This window comes from Gymnoscopelus braueri (assembly GCF_963280865.1).
Source record: "Gymnoscopelus braueri genome assembly, chromosome: 10".
Taxonomy (NCBI): Eukaryota; Metazoa; Chordata; class Actinopteri; order Myctophiformes; family Myctophidae; genus Gymnoscopelus; species Gymnoscopelus braueri.
In genome coordinates, this window is record NC_137611.1 from 12,730,511 (window position 1) to 12,750,048 (window position 19,538).

Here is a 19,538-nt window from a genome sequence, read left to right on the forward strand (position 1 = left end):
GTTTCCATTGTAGTCTCTGTATCCGTCTTCTCCTTTTCACCGTAAACCAGTGTCATGAATAACACACCGACAATTGTTATTTAAATTTTTATTCTCCAACATCAGTTGATCCCTCCCTGGATTGTCAAAACAATATACAATTGTGCCTTGAGTTGAGCAATGACCTGAAACATTACTTATTGTCACTATTAAAATTCCGTTCTAATGGTGGTGGATGGTGTGCACAAGGCATTGGGACAACAAGTATCCATACAGAACACCTGGACAGGAGTGAGGATGGTGGAATTGGAGCTAAAGTTAAGGTCAAGACTGTAAAAATCTTTCCAGCATATCAAATCTAGTGGAAAAAATAAATTAAGACAAAATAAGCATCTATAAATTCTGTTCAAAAGTGCCACAAAGGCTCTGTTCAGACTGCAGACATATCCGATATCCAACCGTCCACACTGCAATTTGTGATTTATTTACTCAGAAATCTGTGAAAACAGCCGATCTACAAGCAAACAAGTCTTATCGCGACGCGCGAGCTTGTAAGATCAGCTATTTGAGGCGAGTGACACCGTTGTACAATTAAGTATAAATCAGACTTCAGTGTCGACTTGGAATGTGGCTCAAATGTGATTTTGCTGTTCAGACAAAATCGGATCGGATGTGGGCTGCCTGTCTGAACGGAGCCTAAAAGGATGGAATGTTGGTTGAATTTCTGTCAGCACCTCTGCCAAAAACATTAAAAACAAAATGCCAGGTTATCACAACAGACTACTGCAGCAGTGGTTCTCAAAGTGGGGTCCAAAATGTTTTACCCTTACAGGTCTAACTCCGAGAGTGCAAATGGAACCACATGGACCCATGGAGGTCCTTGACATTAAAAGGTTTGAGAACCACTGGACTACTCGACAGCCTCGTCTATACAGTACGCTTCCAGCTGCTACTGCCAGCTGGATTCAAGGCAAGACTGGAGAAACAGACACGAAGAGGGAATTCATAAAAAAAAATCACATTCAATTCAAAACAGGATAAACTGGCATCAATAAAACATCAAGTTTTCCCCCTCAGAATGAGAGCAGCCATTTACAGATATATTCATTAATTCTACAAAACTAGTCCATAACCAATAACAAGACAAAACTGTACTGCATGATTTATACTTGGCTGCGCATTGCGTTGGACACCAAAAATAGCCAATCTAGAAGCTTGTACATTGGCTATTTTCAACGTGTGACAACGTGCAACTAAGTATGAATTAGGCTTTAAGGCTGACTCGAGAGAAATATTGCTATGTTCACTATAATTATACACTAATTACATAATGCTCCTGCTCAAAAATCTCAGTAGCATTTGCACATAATATAAAAACGTGTGATACATATGACGTACGTGTATATTCAAATTTACCAGACAAAGATAAAGAAGCATGATTAAAACTGCGTGAATGATTTTTGCATACGTACCATTTGTAACCAGTGTAAAGTAATGTGCTTTGGGCAAGATGACAGCATACGTGTTCTGTGAATATACCATTGTAGCAATGCTGTCTTCCATAGGGTAAACACAAGGTCATCATGGGGGAATTCTAGAATTCTGAGCCTAGATTCTTAACCAGAGAATGCAGTTCCAGAGATGGAACTGCAATCCAAATTTCACAAATATCACAGGCTTGCCTCACACAGCCTAGATCCCCCTTCACCACAGTCAATGCATTAAGCCGTCAGATCCAAGTGCAGCACTACCCCCATGAACACGCTTCACAGTCCTTTTTGTGCTGGTTGAAATTTGTCCAGTTGGCTAAAAAGCATGTGCTGGGAATTATGCGGTATAAGGGTGCTTCAAACTTAAAATCGTCCCTGCTTGGCATCTCCTATGGCCCCCCAAACGTCGAACACAAACTCATCTGGAAAGGCAAAATCCCCAAGTGCTTCGTCCAGGGCCATTGCAAATTCATCTGGGTTGTTCTTGTCTTTGCCGACTTCCACCATAGTTGCAGCTGGAACATGGAAGTGGTAGATAGTAAGAATAACAAAATTAATTAATTTCAAAAAGAGATATTTGGAAGAAAATGTAAACCCAACTTTGTCTTTGATTCTATGTTGACAAAATGACATCAGTACTTACTACTGAATGATCGGAAATGCTATCTTATGAACTTTGTTCACAAAATATTAACACTGCCTGAATGCCTCATGAGCCCAATATCTCCCTTAGCCATGGGCGGATTAGCTCTTGTTTGAGCGGTAGATGTTTGGTCTCCAAGGAGACGCCGGTTCGAATCCCGGGTCTTAAGAGTTGCAATTACCTCTCCCCATCAGGTAAGGACATAAATCTTACTGATTGCAGCTTTAAATCACAATATTGCATAGGGTAATATCCCCTGATGTAAATGTCTCTGATGTAATTACTCCCCAAGGCCCCTGTGGTGTGTTGTTCTTCATCAACCAACTGTAGAAGAAAAAAAAAGGGCTACAAAAATCTACCCACCAAGTTCAGTGTCTCTGATTCCCATGTAGCTCTCCAAGAGATCATCCACTTTCCTCACCGCTTTCTCCTCAAATTCTGTAGGCTAGAAAACAAAACACAGACCAATATGTTATGTCAATCATGTCTTCAGGGCAGCCTACTGATCATCATTCCTACCAGATTTCATGAGTATCCCCATCCATGCTCAACTAAGTACACAATGTGGACAGGAATCAACAGTAGAATCTAGAGACTAGATCATGTACCCCATAGTACATTTTGGTCCTTTATTTGTGTGTGTGCAAATCTCTATCGCTGGATGTATATTTTTAACATGGATCTATCAAAGTCATAATGCAGCTATGAAAAGCATTTCGAAATGGCTGCCAGGGCTTTGCTGGACCAAATGAAGCCACTTACCACGTCCTCCACAGTAGCAGGACCCTTGGATCGCAGTCTCAGGGTCCCTCTCCCGGTGCCAATCTTGTTCTCACTGGCAGGTTTAGATCCCTTTGACCTGGGCTCCAGCATTTCTGATCATTCAAAAAGGACTAAATATGAATAACTGCTGTCACAGGGTACGTACAGTATGTGCAACAAATGTACATGTTGGTCATTTTCACTGTCCACAAGATACTTTCCTTTCCCCAAAAAGCTAAAAAGAAAAAAAACAGTGCACCATACACTTTGGCTAACAATAACAACCTCTCATGCTTATTCTTATTCTCTCAAGATTGTGGATCAAGCAATCACTGGCCAAGACCGGTATGTTATTTGCCATAACATCTACTCTGTATACATGCAAAGCACAGTGTATAATAAAATCTTCCTCAAAACTTGATATTTCAATTTGAATTAACAATATGAAATCAGATATTGTATTAAACAAAAAAAAACGCAGCAGAGAACTCCAGATCACGTGATCAAAACTAACATGATGAGTCATAATGAGTCATGTTATTCATGATAATCTTCTGTTGCTTAATTCTTAGATTTTGTTTATTGCATAATTGTACACCCCATGATGACTCACCGAACGCCTTCATGGGCTCCACCAGTTTGAGAGTGAAGGACTTGTCCCTGGGCAGCTCCTTCAGCATGCGGGCCACCTCGTAGTGGCGTGTCCCTACGATGTTCCTGCCGTTGATGCACTCGATGTGGTCGCCCACGCAGATGACCTTCACCGAGTCCACCACACTGCCCTCTTTGATGCGCTGGAGAGAGAGGGGGAAATGGAAGTGGTGGGCGCTGGGGTTAATTAATTAATCAGGGGGAGTGAATAGTAACGGTGGAACATTGTCTTATATAATTCAGTGGTTCCTTTTCATGTCAAGGACCCCCAAATTGATATGTACTAGTAAAAAAGCACCCATTCGGGCGTTTAGGCCCTTCCTACGTGAAAACCCCAGTCCCCCGACACGGTGTCCCCCAACACCTTGGAGTGTAATCTATAGTGATCATAGTATGTTGTATAGCCTACATGAAGGCAGCAGTGTAGTATTGTTTCTGAAAAGTAGAAGTGCTTAGAGAATTTGTTATGAATGCAGAATGTTATGTAATTATCAAAACAAAGTTATTCAACACATGTGAATTACACATTGCTTCATAACAACAGTGCCAGACCTTTTGTGCCATCACTTCCAACCCTCAACCTCTCAGTCTCAGGGCGGACACTCTAACCACAAGGCCACTGAGCTGCTGTCTATTCTAGGCCCCATCCTTTTCCCCCCCCTCTACATTGTCGTGAGCTTGTAGATTTGATATTCTCGTTGAATGTTCGCTCCCAGAATAGGGACGCTAGGGCATTGGTTCTCAAAGTGGGGTCCGGGGACCCCCAGGGGTCCTTGGGGATGTTCCAGGGGGTCCCCAGCAAAATGTGTTAATATAGCATCACAATCATTTTGACCACTTTAACCTTTTATACTTTGGCTATTCAAAAATAGCAGATATACAAGCTCACAGCGCGGCACTCGGTGCCGCACTGTGAGCTTGTAGATCTGCTATTTTTGTAAAATCTTGAACATTAGTGAACATTTTAGATTTAAAAAAAAAAAATTAAGCATGCATTTTAACACAAATCTTTGCTTCTGGGGGTCCCTGGCACAACATATTTTCAGATGGGGGTCCGCGGCCAAATATATATATCAATTTGGGGGTCCCTGGCATGAAAAAGTTTGAGAAGCACTGCGCTAGGGTTCAAGTGGTTCATCGTGAACTCATCAAAAGCACAGTTTACCTTGATGAAGGCGTAGCCTGCTCCGTTGTCAGTGATGGTCAGGCCCAGCGCGTCCTCCGCCTTGAACACCTCCACCTCCTTCTTGATCCCTTTGACGTGGGCGAAGATGAAGTCCTCCAGACCGATCTGGCCCCCCAGCAGCTTCTCCATGTCGATCTTGTGGGTGTTGAGAGTGGCGAACAGGATCTGCACACAAACACACACACAGGAAGGAACATGCATTTATGCATACTGTACGTACACAAACACACACACACGCACAAACTAAATATTTGGGGATTGCTGAGAAAGATTACACCAATCTAGTGTAGTGTATAAGAGGTGCTGCCTTTGTCTAGCCATTAGATGAGGAAAAAAATCAATACCTTTATCTGTCTAGAACCGTCAATCAAAGCTTGAAAAGTAAGCTAGATTAAAGAAATAAAGGTGATTTATTTACAAGAGATGAGATCTCTCCATCAGCATCCAAATAGAAATAATCACGATAATCAGGGAAAGGAGGGCCTCTTCTTTCCCAACTGTTAACTGTCACTATAGTTACTGTACATGTGCATGTTGTGTAGAACAGTCCATGCATGTGTGTTAAAGTGCATGTGGTTTTTGTCCATGTTCTATAGTAGACGTTGGCTTGGCTCTGCACCTTATTGTTTAATCAGCTATGTCTCCTTAATAGACGCTGGGTCAGAGATGTGATGGCGGCACATTTAAAACTTGAAAAGCTCAAATATTCCACCAGCAGGGGCTCTGTCCAGAGATTTTATAAGGTTTGGCAGCCATTTTTTGATTATTTTAATCTAAACTTTCCAGCTGGGAACACTTTGGCAAGTGATACTCTGTATACCAGGATCTATTTTATTTTGTCTTGTTTTATTTCATTTTTGTATGTACTGTGTGGTGTGGTGTCAAGTATGGATTGCTGTTGTTAAAATTAAGGAAAATCAATAAAGACGATTGAACAATAACAATAATATAGCAGACGCTGGCTGACACAGACTCCAATAGGAACTCAGATAATATTGAAACGGGGCGGCACAATTTTGCGGTTGCTACATGTTGGCATGGCTGACATGGTGATAGACGGTGGTAAACGTTATCACCGGGAACATGATATCATCTCTGTCTGTCGGGTGGAAACCTCATATGTCCAAAACTGCTACTTATAGAAAAATAGCAAAAGCAGCAGATCTACAAAACAATGCGTTGCTTCGCGCCGCATTTTCAGCTTGTGGATCTGTTACTTTTGATACTTTTGTGTGACGCTGTAGCATGATCAAGTAGGGCGTTAATTAATTTACAAAAAAAAAACACAAAAAAGGTTAGAATATGGAGATAAGAGGTTTCTGCCCGACAGCAACGATATACTTGTTGCCTGATTTCAAAGCCTTTATTGCCAGTGAAAGCCAGCAGGAGGAGCCTGGTGACGGGCGGCGGTCAACACTGGGTTATCTCCTTTAATCACTTAAGCTCTAATTCAAATATAGCAGATCTACAAGCTTGGGGATCTGCTTTTCTTTGAAATTCTTTGCCTATAATGTCATGCCCAAATTAGGGATTAGGATTGAAAGTGGTTAATCAACACAAGTCTTTGTCTACTAATCATGATACAATCAAATAAAACATTGTGCAACTGACCACTGTTTACAATTAATCAAATAAATGGTTTATTAATCTATGCGATTCATTTAAGACCATACAATTATTACATTAGATTACGCTAATCTAGTGTATAGTGTATAGCAGCTGTCTTTGTCCAGCCACTAGATGAGATCTAGCATCTCTTGAGGAAGAAAATCAATACATTTATCTATTGTTTATCAGATTTTGAAAAAAATAAAGATGTTTTATTTACAAGAGGAGATGAGATCTCCCAATGTGCATACAAATAGAAATCGTCAAGACTTTTTTTTTATTTCCTTGCTGACATTTTTATTTGATTTATTTTCTGATTTGATTTTCTGTTTGATTCATAATTGTAGTTCTTGTAATTTTTATTCTTGTAGAAGAAAGAGTCCCACACACTATCTTCTTCACATGCAAATAAAAATATGCATTCATCCCGACAAATCCCGACCTATTTGTATTTGCAAGTGTTTGGGAGCCTTCTATGCATTAGTCAGTCCATTGTCTTTCCCGACCCACCAGTCAATCTGTGCAAGTGTGCAGAAATTGTACTCTTTTGAGCCTACTCTTGTGTGTGTTGCATATATTGTATGTGTTTTCGCTTCCAACCCCCTCCCTCCTAGGGCTTTGTGAATAAACACCTATCCGTGATTGATCAACCAATGTCCGATATATGTGTAGAAATAAATAAAAAAGAGAATTCATTCACACTGGTTCATCAAGAGGATGATCTTTTGCGTCGCCAACCGAGCACAGAGTGTCGCAGAGAGAGCAGCATACTGTATAGTAAGGCAGCCAAAACCCAGCCGTATTTGGCCCCCTTTTGTGTACTAACAGGCAAGCGAGCACACACACACACACTCGCACACACACACACACACACACACACACACAGACACACACACACACACACACACATCAGCTGACACAGACACAAGCGGCGTTGCCTTTGGTTACCAGACTATAAAAGAACGGGATTACAGAAACGGGGGGGGAGGTGGGAAGCAGAGAAAGGGAAAAGGGAGCAGTGCAGTGGGGAGTGGGAGGATAAGAGGGGACTGTAATTGAATGGTCACTCTCCGCTGCTAGGCCCACTGTTCTCGCCACGCCAGAGTCCCCTTGAACGCCCCCCCCCAGCCCCCCCTCCGAGGGGCATTACCCATGAGCATTGAGCACGTGGGGCGAGTGGCAGTGTGGACAGGCCTAGCGTAGCCCCTCACCCCATTACCGCCAGAAGCTTTTGCATACATTTACACCCCACCACCACGACCACACAGCCTAGGATGCACTGATGCAGTTAAGCCTGATTTATACTTCTTTGCTCGCCAGCGTCACGTGTTGAAAAATAGAAGATCTACAAGCTCACAACCCGTTTGCGATGCGACGCTTTGTGAGATTGTAGATCGGCTATTTTCGCCACGGCATCTCTCACACCTCTCCATTGATGTGGCTGAAACAGAGACAGCCTTGATAAGGTCACTTTACTGTAAGGTGGATGGGTGCTTAAAAGGGCAGGGATGACGAGAGGGGCATTTGACAGTACACACAATTTACTGGCCTTTACAGTCATTTCAATGTATAACTCCTCTTGTATTTTTTGTCAAAAGTATGTGTAACTATAAATAGAAAATACACTCGGAATTGAGCAAGTTCTTAGTGCATACCCCCCCCCCCCCCCCCCCCGCACCAACATGTAATCTGATTACCTACACTACACTAAGAAAAGCTTGTCCTCCTTGAACTTGTGGGGAAGTTTATGCTAGAGAGATGAAGACATTAATTGACTGCCTTGAAACCCGCCCCGTAATGAGATAGTGTTTATCACACAAAGCTTGGGAAACCAGTTTCCTTTAGGTAACCCACTCACTGTTCATTTGACAGCCTTTTCAACAGGTCTTCTGACGATGACGGGAACAAAAGAGAAGTCAAAGGATCGACCACTTTCAACCTGGCTTTCAACCTACTTTGGGCATGTCATTATAGGTGAACATTTTCTAAATGTTCAACAAACTCACAACACGTTTGCGATGGGTTGTGACTTGTAGATCGGCTGTTTTTGAAAATGTTTGAAAGCATAAAATAGGGCTTAAGTGGTTGACTGTAGCGTACTGCTACGGCGTCATGGATTTATGTATAACAATGTAAATGCTATATTTGCATGTCCAAAACCTGCAGTATTCTGCTTTGTGCATGTTGTTATTATCACCAAAAAGGAATTGCTGACCTCAACCATGCCAGACATGTCTCCAATTTGCCAGACACCACGTCAAGAAGGGGGAAGTAGCCGTGAATTTAATTATTTATTAAAAGGCACGTATTGGATAACTTTCTAAACGACTCTCTCAACCACCACGGCTCATTTCTTGACGAGGAATGACACTGATCAGCACTTTCGTTGTAATCATTTACCAGACTGCGGATGTAAGATGTGCAGGCGTACAAATAAAATTCTTAACAACAGCACGAGAATCTGGGTTACAACTTATATTTCAGTCGGGGGAGGTTTGGCATTTCACTGACACCTGGCCTCGCTAGGCTAGATAAACTGAAGTGTAGTAGGACAGAGAGAGGGGTTGTGCGTAATGAATGTGGTCAAATTCGCCTCTCATTCATCACAACTCCAGAGGCACAAACACACCCATTCCACGCAGGTGATGACAACTATCAAGAGTAGAACCCTACTCTTCTTTCTCTTTCAACAGTAGCCGTTTTGTCAAGCTCCCATTCCTGCTTGCGACATCACAGTCAGTCCCTCTCTGGAGCGCGCGGCCAATGAGAACTCTTCCCTGCCGGTGACCTCACAGTGTGAACCGAAAAGGCTGCCAGTGGCGTAGCAACCCTTCCGTCTGATCTGCTGGTAAACAACCACTTAGCCGGCTATCAGTCCCATTTTATTCCAATCATGGCTTCAGCCACACCTGAGGTCTGTCTCAGCTGCGGAGCAGAGCCATTAATACGACGCTGTAAAAAGCTGTAACTGGGAATAGTACTGTACACAGAGATAGCACTCGGTTTCAGAACACTGGCATAGTATAAAAGCCAATGTGCACTCATCTAATATTTATTTATCTATTCTGCTTGTTTGCCATGTGTAATAAGGCGATTATTGGCAGCAGCGACTTTTTTTCTTTCACATAATTATTGCATAACAACTTCTAAATGACTTTATAGCTACATAATAATACAGCAACTCACACCAAAAAAAATGAATTTGGTTGTTGAGTTGAACATTGTTTTGCATTGGATAACATATGTCCCCTTTTCTTTACTATAATAAAAAAAATATATATATTACAGATAAAGGCTAATTATTATTATTTCTCGGGAGAGAGCTTAAATCAGAAGAACCTTTCAGCTCTCTCCACGTAGTAGCCTCAGTTTGTTTTTCAATAACAATCAAGTAATCTCAACTATTCCTTTGAAGGTTGTAATCTATACTTAATATCTGCAATAGCCTATATTTTCCAGTAATCCCTGGTTCTGTGCAGACATACCGTAGGCTAGGGGGCCTGGAAGAAACACAAATAGTAACACTTTAAACGTGGCTGGCTTTACTTCTTTTCACTTATGCCTTGAACTATTGCCGGTGAAACACCATAGTAGCACTCTTGCCACTTTTGTATCTTAGCAAAAAAAAACGGTAATGTGTTACTTTTCTCCCACTATTGTATCAACTGAGAGCTACATACTATATCTACACTGCATTTGTACAATGTTAACTTACAAGTATGATAACTTCCATATCCCTGTACAGTTTGTAGTAACCACTAAGGGTGGGTGGATATAAGATTTCATACTTTTATAGTGATAAAAATACATTGAAGATAATCGTTTAGTGGCCAATATAAATGTAAACATTGTGACTCAATAACGTAGCAGTGTTCCTTCTGAGAGATTTTGTGCCAGTGAGTGAGCACATTCTCACACCTCTATGAGCACAACTAAAGCCAGAAAAAGTGAACATGCTGAATTTCTTTTTTTTTGCACTTCTATCTTGAAAAGGGCCAAGGTTTGGCATGTCTCATGCTCTCTGGGGTCTCGAGTATAGCAGTAGTGTTTGATGACAGAAATCTGCCACTGTGTTTTTAAGAGTAGTACAATTTGATTAATCCACAATGGCAGTTGGACTTTATTTTATCTAAAAAACAGACACACCCAATGTTGCTATTTTCTATACAGGGGGGGGATCTTATAATCATATATATTTTTGGCATTTTGTTATGAATAACATTTATTTTCTCTCTTTGTGAATACCTGCTGCTGAGTGTTGGCAGGTAGTATTGCCATTTGAGGTTTTAGGCATATTTTGATGAAATAATATTGTGAATCTCAGTTATTTATTGTTGGCGGTATAATCACAACATGGATGGATATGTTCATATGGTCCCATGCCTGGTAACCACAATGTGCACAGCACAGCATAGCATGTTGTTCCCTTTAAGACCTGGTAGAAGCCAGGGCTAATGCTAACAGTAGACAAGTCTCCATCAAATGAGACGGTAATACCTTGGCTAATCCTCCTGCTTAATTAAGAAATGTTTGGGTGTGCGCTTAAAGCTGAACGAGAGCTAACTAACCCATTCTTTGCACCACTGAAGTAAACCAGCCTGTGGAATTTGTTGAAGCAAAAACTCCCACATGCAGTTCTGTCACAGGCAGGGGTGTACAGTAACTAAGTACATGTACTCAAGTACTGTACTTAAGTACAATTTTGAGGTATCTTTACTTTACTGGGGTATTTCCAATTTTCAATACTTTTACTTCTACTCCACTACATCTCAGAGGCAAATATTGTACTTTTTTACTCCATTACAAGTATTTGAAAATGTTGGTTACTTTGTAGATTTAGATTATTATTACAAAACATAACCACTTCAGCCTCATATAATAGGCTATTTGAAAATAGCCGATCTACAATGTATAAGTCTTTCAAAATTTAGACATTTAGAAAACCTGAAATGGGACATGCTGCACATTGTGCACAATGAGTACTTTTAGTACTTAAAGTACACTTTTGTACTACTTTTGTACATTTTTAATACCAAACTTTTACTTTTAACAGAGTATTTTTACATTGTGGTATTGATACTTTTACTTACGTAAAACATTTTTGTACTTCTTCTATGCCTGGTCACAGGGAGGGGATGACAGCTTGGCTATTCAAAATCTAAACAAATTACTTGTGGCCAGTGATTAGGGAGCAGGGAGAACAGGTGGACACGTTGCAAAGTCATACTGGCTGCCACACCTCAAAACTACAACTGCAGGGACAATAAGCAGACTTTGACCTGTGTAGCGTGACTGAGGACATACCCTATGGCTTCGTACTGTTCACACAATGACGTACGACTTCAATATGAAAAAAAAGTTCTAAATTAAGGCCCAGCAACAGATAATTACAGTGAAGTCACATGCACTGTCTGTAATGTAATCTAATTTTAACGGGAGATAACGGGAGGTAAAGCGGCAGCGTGGGAATCATAGTTCCCAGTTCGATCGCTGGCTCCACCTGGAGTGTTTCTAATTTTCAGTACTTTTACTTCTACTCCACAACATCTCAGAGGCAAATATTGCACTTTTACTCCACTACAATTATTTGAAAACTTTAGTTACTAGTTACTTTTTTTTAAAAATTATTATTATTACAAAACATACAATAACCACTTCAGCCCTATATACATTTCGGCCATTTGAAAATAGCCGATCTACAAGCTCACAATGCGTCGCGATGCGACTTATTGTGAGCTTGAAGATCTGCTATTTTCAAAAGTTTTTTATACATTTGAAAACTTGAAATGGGACATTCTGCTTAATGAGTACTTTGTACTTTAAGTACATTTTGATGCCAATACGTTTGTACTTTCACTCAAGTAAATTCTGCATTCCAGACTTTTACTTTACTGTAACAGAGTACTTCTACACTGCAGTATTGATACTTTTACTTAAGTAAGAAATGTGAGTACTTTTTCCTCCACTGAAGACAACAGCATCACTACCAGTCATTACATAATGGGTAATAAGAAAGTAGTACGCAGGTAAACTCAGAGTCACAAAGCTATTCCTTCCCTTTACAACCCTAGTTATGGCTTTTCGTAGCTCCAGCGCTTCTGGGGTGACTTTGGAGATCATGTTACAGATTATCTTCCAGTTTCATTTGAAGTGGAAGGCCAGTTCCAGCCAGGTGGGTGCAGTAAGTGCAATGTTGATGCATCAGCCAAAAGGCCAACATCTACCACCAAATGCTACTGACAAATCCAACAGTCAATACAGGAAGTATGGCTGTCAGGAATTTGAGAAGATTATTCCGATAAAATGGCAAGTATTTGCCCCATCACAATGGAACACTGAACTATTGATATCTCAGTGCTGCTGCTGTGTGCTGATTCTATCTGCATGTGACCCAGGTCGATTTGTGCAGTAGAGTAATGCGACACAATTAGTTGTGTGCTGGGAAAGAGGATGCTTTGGGCTTATGAAAACAACTCTTAAGCACATTCTGTCATTTCATAAACACAATGGTGTGAACTGGAAAAGTCAGAAGTCCTCCTTAACTTTCAATCATCCAGCAGCTCAGAAATATTCTACTAATACTCTGTCTCTCCTGGCTTTGTGCTGCTTTCTGGATGAGTGACCCAGGTTGACGTCAGTGTTGCCAGATGTTGCGAGAGAAATAAGAAACCAGGTCGATGAAAACAAGCTCTAAAGAAGCGACTACGCACACAACTATTTGAAAACAGCCGATCTACAAGCTCGAGACACGGTGGGAGCTTGTAGATCTGCTATTTTCTGAAAGATATCTAGAAAACAATTGACAAATCTGTAATATTTTCGAAATGTTTTAAATACACATCAGTGTTAATTTTGACAGCTAATTCTGATTTATTAGTCTTAGTCTTTTGAATAACACACCATTTAGTTTTAGTCATATTTTGGTCATCTGAAATTGTTTAGTCTTAGTCGACTAAGTATCAAAATCTTAGTCTTTTAGTCTTAGTCAACAAAATGAACACTGAAACACATCATGATAATTTGCGGGTCCTCCTTGGCATGAAAATGTTTGAGACCCACTGTATTAAACAACGTTAGGAAACAAGCCCAAAAAAAACGCAACCCGCGCAACTACCAATATTTTACAAGCAACTTTTACAGAAAAACAAGCCCACTAACTAAAGTCGCTTATAATAAGCGGACATGGCAACGCTGGTTGACGTGGGTTCCAGAGCATGCTGTGTGTGTGGGGGTGTTTTGTGGAGGGAGGAGGCTCCCTGGGGGGAGGAGGTCTGAGCTGGCCCCTGGCTGGAGGAGGAGGTGTTATCAGGGCAGATTTGAGGCCGTGCTCACTGCTCCGGACGTGAGGGACTTCCTCTGGAGGATGATGTTGAATTTAGCAACACCCTCCCTCGCATCACACTGTGTCTCTGTCTGTCTGTCTCTGTCTGTCCCATTCTGTCTTTCTGTTTCGTCTCCCGCTCAAGCCTGATTTATACTTAGTTGCGTGCCGGGTGTCGTGCTCAGTAAATAGCAGATCTACAAAGCTCACAACATGTCACGAATGTGACGCGTTGTGAGCTTGTAGATCTGCTATTTTTGAAAAATGTTTATGGAAAACACAAAAGGCCCTTGATTGATTGACACTTTGAAAACAGTGCTATGTATGTGTAACAAGCTATGGATAACACAAAAGGCCCTGGGGTAGGGTGACCATATATTCAGTCCCTCAAACTAGGACCCTTAAATCAATGTCCACGGTCGGCGCGCACGCGCGCACCCATTCATGCACGTACTGTACATGCACGCACACATGTATACGCACCATAGGTGTTGTTTACAGGAAACGGCTGATTGACAAACGTCAGCTTCTGCATTGAATTCAGACACGCAATGCATTTGCTCATGTTTTCTGATTGGTTAGGTGAGCATGTTTACGTGAAAAGAACACAATAAACGCCTATGGTACCACCCACCCATAAAACAAACATGGGCAAATTCTCCTTCTACAGCACGGCCACCAAGGTATGGAATAGTCTAACCCCATCCCTCAAAAAATGCAGTTCGCTGGGCTCATTTAAAACAGCCCTAAAAACTCATCTTTCTGGAGGCCATAAGAGGAGGTAGTACCAGTTTCCCGGTAGACAGACGACCCCCCTCCCCTTTTTTTGTATATATTTTTTATTTTCCATGCTTTTTTTTTTGTACATAGTGGTATTTTTTCTCTGTATTTTTATGTTGATTTTTGAACTGTTTGGTTGCTACTATTTAATGTCTATGAAATTAATTCAACGACCCCAACGGAAACAAGTCCGCAAGGACTTTTTTGGTCGGACCTTTTAGACAAAAGTATTATAAATGTAACTGTGTTGTTTTACATTCTTTTGCCTAATAAAAATGTCAATCAATTTCAATCAATCAATGCAACCATTGAAAACAACTATTATTATTGCAATTCTGGCTAAAACTGAGTAGTGAATGTTTAAAACCGGGACGTATTCGTGTTTTAGAGATATTTGTCGGGACTCGGGACACGCAGCTAGAAAACGGGACAATCCCGGCCAAACCGGAACGTCTGGTCACCCTACCCTGGGGGGCTTGTTTCCATTGTGGTCCTATGTACTCAATTCATCATCATGTCATCAAAAAGGTCAAATAATGGCAGCTATATCTGCCTATCTATCGGCCTAGCTCTAACACAAACATGTCTACATAGATGGAGGTACTGTAGGCAAATCAGCTTGCCGCCAGAAGCCCAGCGGTATGTCACTGTGGAAGGAGCTATCACTTAACATACCAGCTCAGAACAAAGGTAGAACGTTTCTCAATAGTCTGGTGAAGAAGAATAACAACAAAGATTTCCTGTATCGCTTCAATTACAAAACGTGCTAATCCACAACGCACTGTTGAAAGCACAACGACAAGCCTAGACAGAGAGAGTGATAATGATCATTTGCTAGACGTGATGGAACAGCTAGTTCCACAGATAAATACGGCTGGTGATGTTTTGTTCAGAAACCCTCTGTGCAGCAACAGTTTGAGTCTGATCAGGATTGTTGACATCATTTTATCCAGTTCAAAAGACTGCTTCACAGAACCAGCCCTTCAGCAGCTATAGTGGGTAGAGTTGTTCCGATACCGATACCAGTCTCGGAAAAGCTGTGGATACTGCCTAAAATGCTGGTATCAGTATCGGTGAGTAGGCTATGACAGTCTATGATGCCATTCCCACACTGAATCTCTGTGTGGAACCTGCATTTCCAAGGGGCGAATTCAAATGACATGGCGAAATCTGGTGAGGAACCCGCAACCATATTTGCATACTGGGCCCTGATTGGTCCCTCACTGCTTCGGAGGGAGGGAAATCCAATGACAACTGAGCCGTGCCAGACCAAATCTGCAGAGGGCTTTTTTTTGTTGTTGCAATGATTCGTCTGGTTTCCAGGCTATTCCCATACCACATCATTTATCACAATGATGATATTTCATTTACAGTAATGTTTTGAATGCATCAGTTGATCTTGCACCACTAATACTTTTACTGTACTATTTGCATTATAATTTTTACTAACTTGTAGCTGCACATTAACAATTATTAATTAAAACTAATTAAAACTTTAATTTGAATATGTATTCTTAGATCAGTGGTTCTAAAACCTTTTAATTTCAAGGACCCCCATAACTCTGAGAGTGTATAAATGGAACCAAATGGACCCGTAATGGGTCCATTTGGCTCCATTTGTACACTCTCAGAGTTACAGACCTATAAGGGTCCATTTGGAAACCCCTCAAAGGTCCCTGGACCCCACTTTGAGAAACGCTGTCCTAGATTATTATAATTTTTTATTACACACCGTTATCTGTCATTACGCAAGTTATGGGAATCGGTAAAGGGAAGGAAAAATAATTATCGATATTGCTCTTGTGACCCATGTCTGTCAATAGCTAACGGACAATCCCAGTAGCCAATATACACACATGCACCAATGCCAAATTCCTACACGTTTACTGCACTTGGGCAAATAAAAAATGGCCCTGATTCTCATCACCAGAGAGGAACTGGAATCCATTGTTTGGTTGTGTGTGTGGGGGAAGGTGGAGGAGTGAGTTAACCCATGGCTCCGGTGCTTCTGGGTGATAGCAGGCTGTCTGGCCGGGCTGGCCTATCTGGTAAACCATGCTCAGGGGCTTGACAAAAGGCTAAAAAGCAGCATACCATTCAACAATGGTGGAAATTAACTAAGTACATGTACTTAAGTACAGTTTTTAAGTACAATTTCCCAATTTTCAATCCTTTTACTCCACTACATCTCAGAGGCAAAAATGTTGTACTTTTACTCCACTACAATTATTTGAAAACTTAAGTTACTAGTTACTTTGCATATATAAATTAGTATGCATGTATAAAGTATTATATTATATAAAACATTCATTAACCACTTTAGCTCTACTATATTTATTTGAAAATAGCCGATCTACAACGTGTCGCATCGCGACACGTTGTGAGCTTGTAGATCTGCTATTTTCAACATTTCAGTACTTTTACTTTTGATACTTTAAGTATATTTTGATGCCAATATTATTATACTTTTACTCAAGTAACATTTTGAACAAAGGCCTTTTACTTGTGTAACAGAGTATTTTTTATATTGTGGTATTGCTACTTTTACTTAAGTAAAATATTCTTGAGTACTTCTTCCACCACTGCCATTCACTGATTGTTTTGAAAAGTAATAACACGCAAGTCAGGACAAGAGAGGAGGAGGGCTCCGGGCCAGTGAACTTAATTGCACTTCTTGAAGTTCGTTATGCCCATGAACACACATGCATGATGCATGCAGCATTTGATGCGTCTAGTAACTAGGCATTAGCCAAGACAGATCTATTAAATAATCTAGTATCTTCAGATTATAGAACAGGTGGCAGTGGTAGAATAAGTGCTCAAATGTTTTTTACTTAAGTAAAAGTATCAGTACTGCAATGTAGAAACACTCTGTTACAAGTAAAAGTCCGGTAATCAAAATTTACTTGAGTAAAAGTACAAAAGTATTGGCATCAAAATATACCAAAGGTAAAAGTCTCATTATGCAGAATGTCCTGTTTCACAAGTTATCATAATGTTTAAAATGTATTTTTTTTAAAGCTTGTAGAAGTTTAAATAGGACTGAAGTGGTTAATGTATACTGCTCAAAGAAAAGTAGGGGACACTTTGATCCCTTAATTATTTTGAGTTTTCATGAACTGTGTACATACTGCTAACAAAAACTGCTCAAAAGAATGAAGGGATCAAAGTGTTCCCTTAATTATTTTGAGCAGTGTATATTATGTAATAATAATGAAATCAAAATCTACAAAGTAACTAAAGTTTTCAAATAATTGTAGTGGAGTAAAAGTATAATATTTGTCCCTGAGATGTAGTGGAGTAGAAGTAGAAGTATTGAAACTTGGAAACATTCCAGTAAAGTAAAAGTACCTCAAAATTGTACTTCATTACAGTACTTGAGTAAATGTACTTAGTTACTTTCCACCACAGCTAGTAGGAACTAGGCATTAGCCAGGACAGATGTATTCTATAATCTAGATCTAGTATCTTCAGATTACAGATACTGATGAATAGGTGGTCCACACGTCAGACCACTCTGCAACTTAGAATAGAATTCTGGATCTATCTGATGATCATGAAATTTCACAAACAATTCCTCCAAATATATGATTTGCTAATGAGAGCTTTTTGATTAAATTATGATTCAAACCAATTTCAACCTGGCCTCCCTATTTTGAGAATGTCATAGCCTTTAGGTGAAAATGTTGTTGTTGTTCATGTTTTTCCATTTAGAAAAATAGCAGATCAACAAGCTTTCTCTATTTGTCATACTCGTGGACTAAGTGTGTAGGGCTTAAAGGTTCTAAGACATGAACAGAATTTATTTTCTTTAAGTGGTTAAGTATTCAAAAACTAAGGAATGTGTCATTGTGTGTACAGTGTGTTGGGTTGTAGTAGGCCTACTATTTATTATGATCTTTCATGTGCTCTCTGTGCACACAGGGCACGCCTTTATGCAAACACCTGCTGGTATCCTCCAGTTAGTTCATAATTCATATTGATAATAAACACTAGCCTTGGATCAAGACTATCATAGATGTATTGTATCAATTTTTGAAAAATGTAAAAATCGATCAAATACTTTTACTCCAATACAATTATTTGACAGCTTTAGTTACAGGTTACTTCGTAGATTTAGATTATTATCACAAAACATACATTAACCACTTCAGCCCTACATACATTTTTCGGCCATTTGAACATAGCCGTAGATCTGCTATTTTCAAAAGATGTTTACACATTTTGAACTTGTGAAATGGGACAAGTCTGCGCAATGAGTACTTTTACTTTTGGTACTTCAAGTACATGTTGATGCCAATACTTTTTTACTTTTACTCAAGTAAAGTAAACCAAAACCCCAGCTGTCAAAACCACACTTCTTTCCCCCCTCCCCTCCTCCCCTCCTCCTATCTATCATCATAACTAACTCACCTCTGGCGGACTGATACTGAACGCGTCTGCTATCTTAGAGTAGAGTTCCTTGACGTTGGTGAAGCCCTCTATCCGCCCCGTGGGGCTGCCGTGGGCCAGCTGGGTGTGGAACACCAGCTTGGGCCGCAGGGCCGCAGGTGGAGGTGGGAGACCTCCGCCGGAGGAGGCGGCAGCGCCATTGACGCCGCCGGCCGACTTCGCGGAGCCCGAGCCCGACGCACCTGAGTGTCCGCCGCTGAGCACCTCGTTGTCCACCAGATGGGAGCTGCTCTCCTTGTTGCTCGCCTTTTTCTTCTTCCACGGTCCCAGAGGCATGGTGGTGGTGGTTTGGTGCTGGTGCTGGTGGTGGTACAGTCCGTGGTGGTGTGGTGGGGGCTGGTGGTGGGGGGGTTAGTCCAGTCCCGGATTAAAACAACATTGAAGTGGCTGCTGTGTTGTTACCTGTCTTCCTTCCGCTTTACCTCTGTGGTTGACTGGTGTTTATTACCTAGATTTGACTTTGTTCTTCGACAGAGTGAGTGACTCAACCCTCCTCTCTCTCTCTCTCTCTCTCTCTCTCTCTCTCTCTCTCTCTCTCTCTCTCTCTCTCTCTCTCTCTCTCTCTCTCTCTCTCTCTTACAAATTAATGTTGTAAATATTCAACAGGTAGGTGGCGTGGTCTCCTCTACCGGGTAGCTTGAACTCTGACACCCCCTGCTGGTCGTA

At 40.9% G+C, this 19,538-nt stretch overlaps 2 protein-coding genes across 2 annotated transcripts in view; one reads left to right on the plus strand and one right to left on the minus strand.

Annotated features, from left to right (window-relative positions):
* The window catches only part of LOC308093158 (high-affinity choline transporter 1-like), a 113,746-nt gene extending 99,903 nt beyond the window's left edge, over positions 1-13,843 (plus strand). Inside the window, exon 11 of the transcript XR_013933860.1 lies at positions 13,802-13,843. The gene's annotated coding sequence lies outside the window, so the exon portion shown is untranslated. The remainder of the gene's footprint in view (positions 1-13,801) is intronic.
* On the minus strand, positions 74-19,384 carry gipc2 (GIPC PDZ domain containing family, member 2). Its single transcript, XM_080439396.1, has 6 exons — positions 18,834-19,384; positions 4,691-4,876; positions 3,488-3,668; positions 2,875-2,987; positions 2,476-2,557; positions 74-1,984 (listed from the first exon to the last, which is right to left on the minus strand). The coding sequence occupies exons 1-6, from the start codon at positions 19,146-19,148 to the stop codon at positions 1,833-1,835; spliced, it is 1,029 nt and encodes a 342-aa protein (XP_080295522.1). The 5' UTR covers positions 19,149-19,384; the 3' UTR covers positions 74-1,832.
* Positions 19,385-19,538: the final 154 nt, after the last annotated feature.

What these genes read in the sequence shown, in the direction of transcription:
- gipc2 (XM_080439396.1), bottom strand. Translation starts at nt 19,148, where the DNA reads ATGCCTCTGGGACCGTGGAAGAAGAAAAAGGCGAGCAACAAGGAGAGC. An exon ending in GGAGCCCATGAAGGCGTTCG is followed by an intron (nt 2,988 to 3,487) that starts GTGAGTCATCAT and finishes TTGAATGATCAG; the next exon opens with AAATGCTGGAGCCCAGGTCA. An exon ending in AATCAGAGACACTGAACTTG is followed by an intron (nt 1,985 to 2,475) that starts GTGGGTAGATTT and finishes TCCATGTTCCAG; the next exon opens with CTGCAACTATGGTGGAAGTC.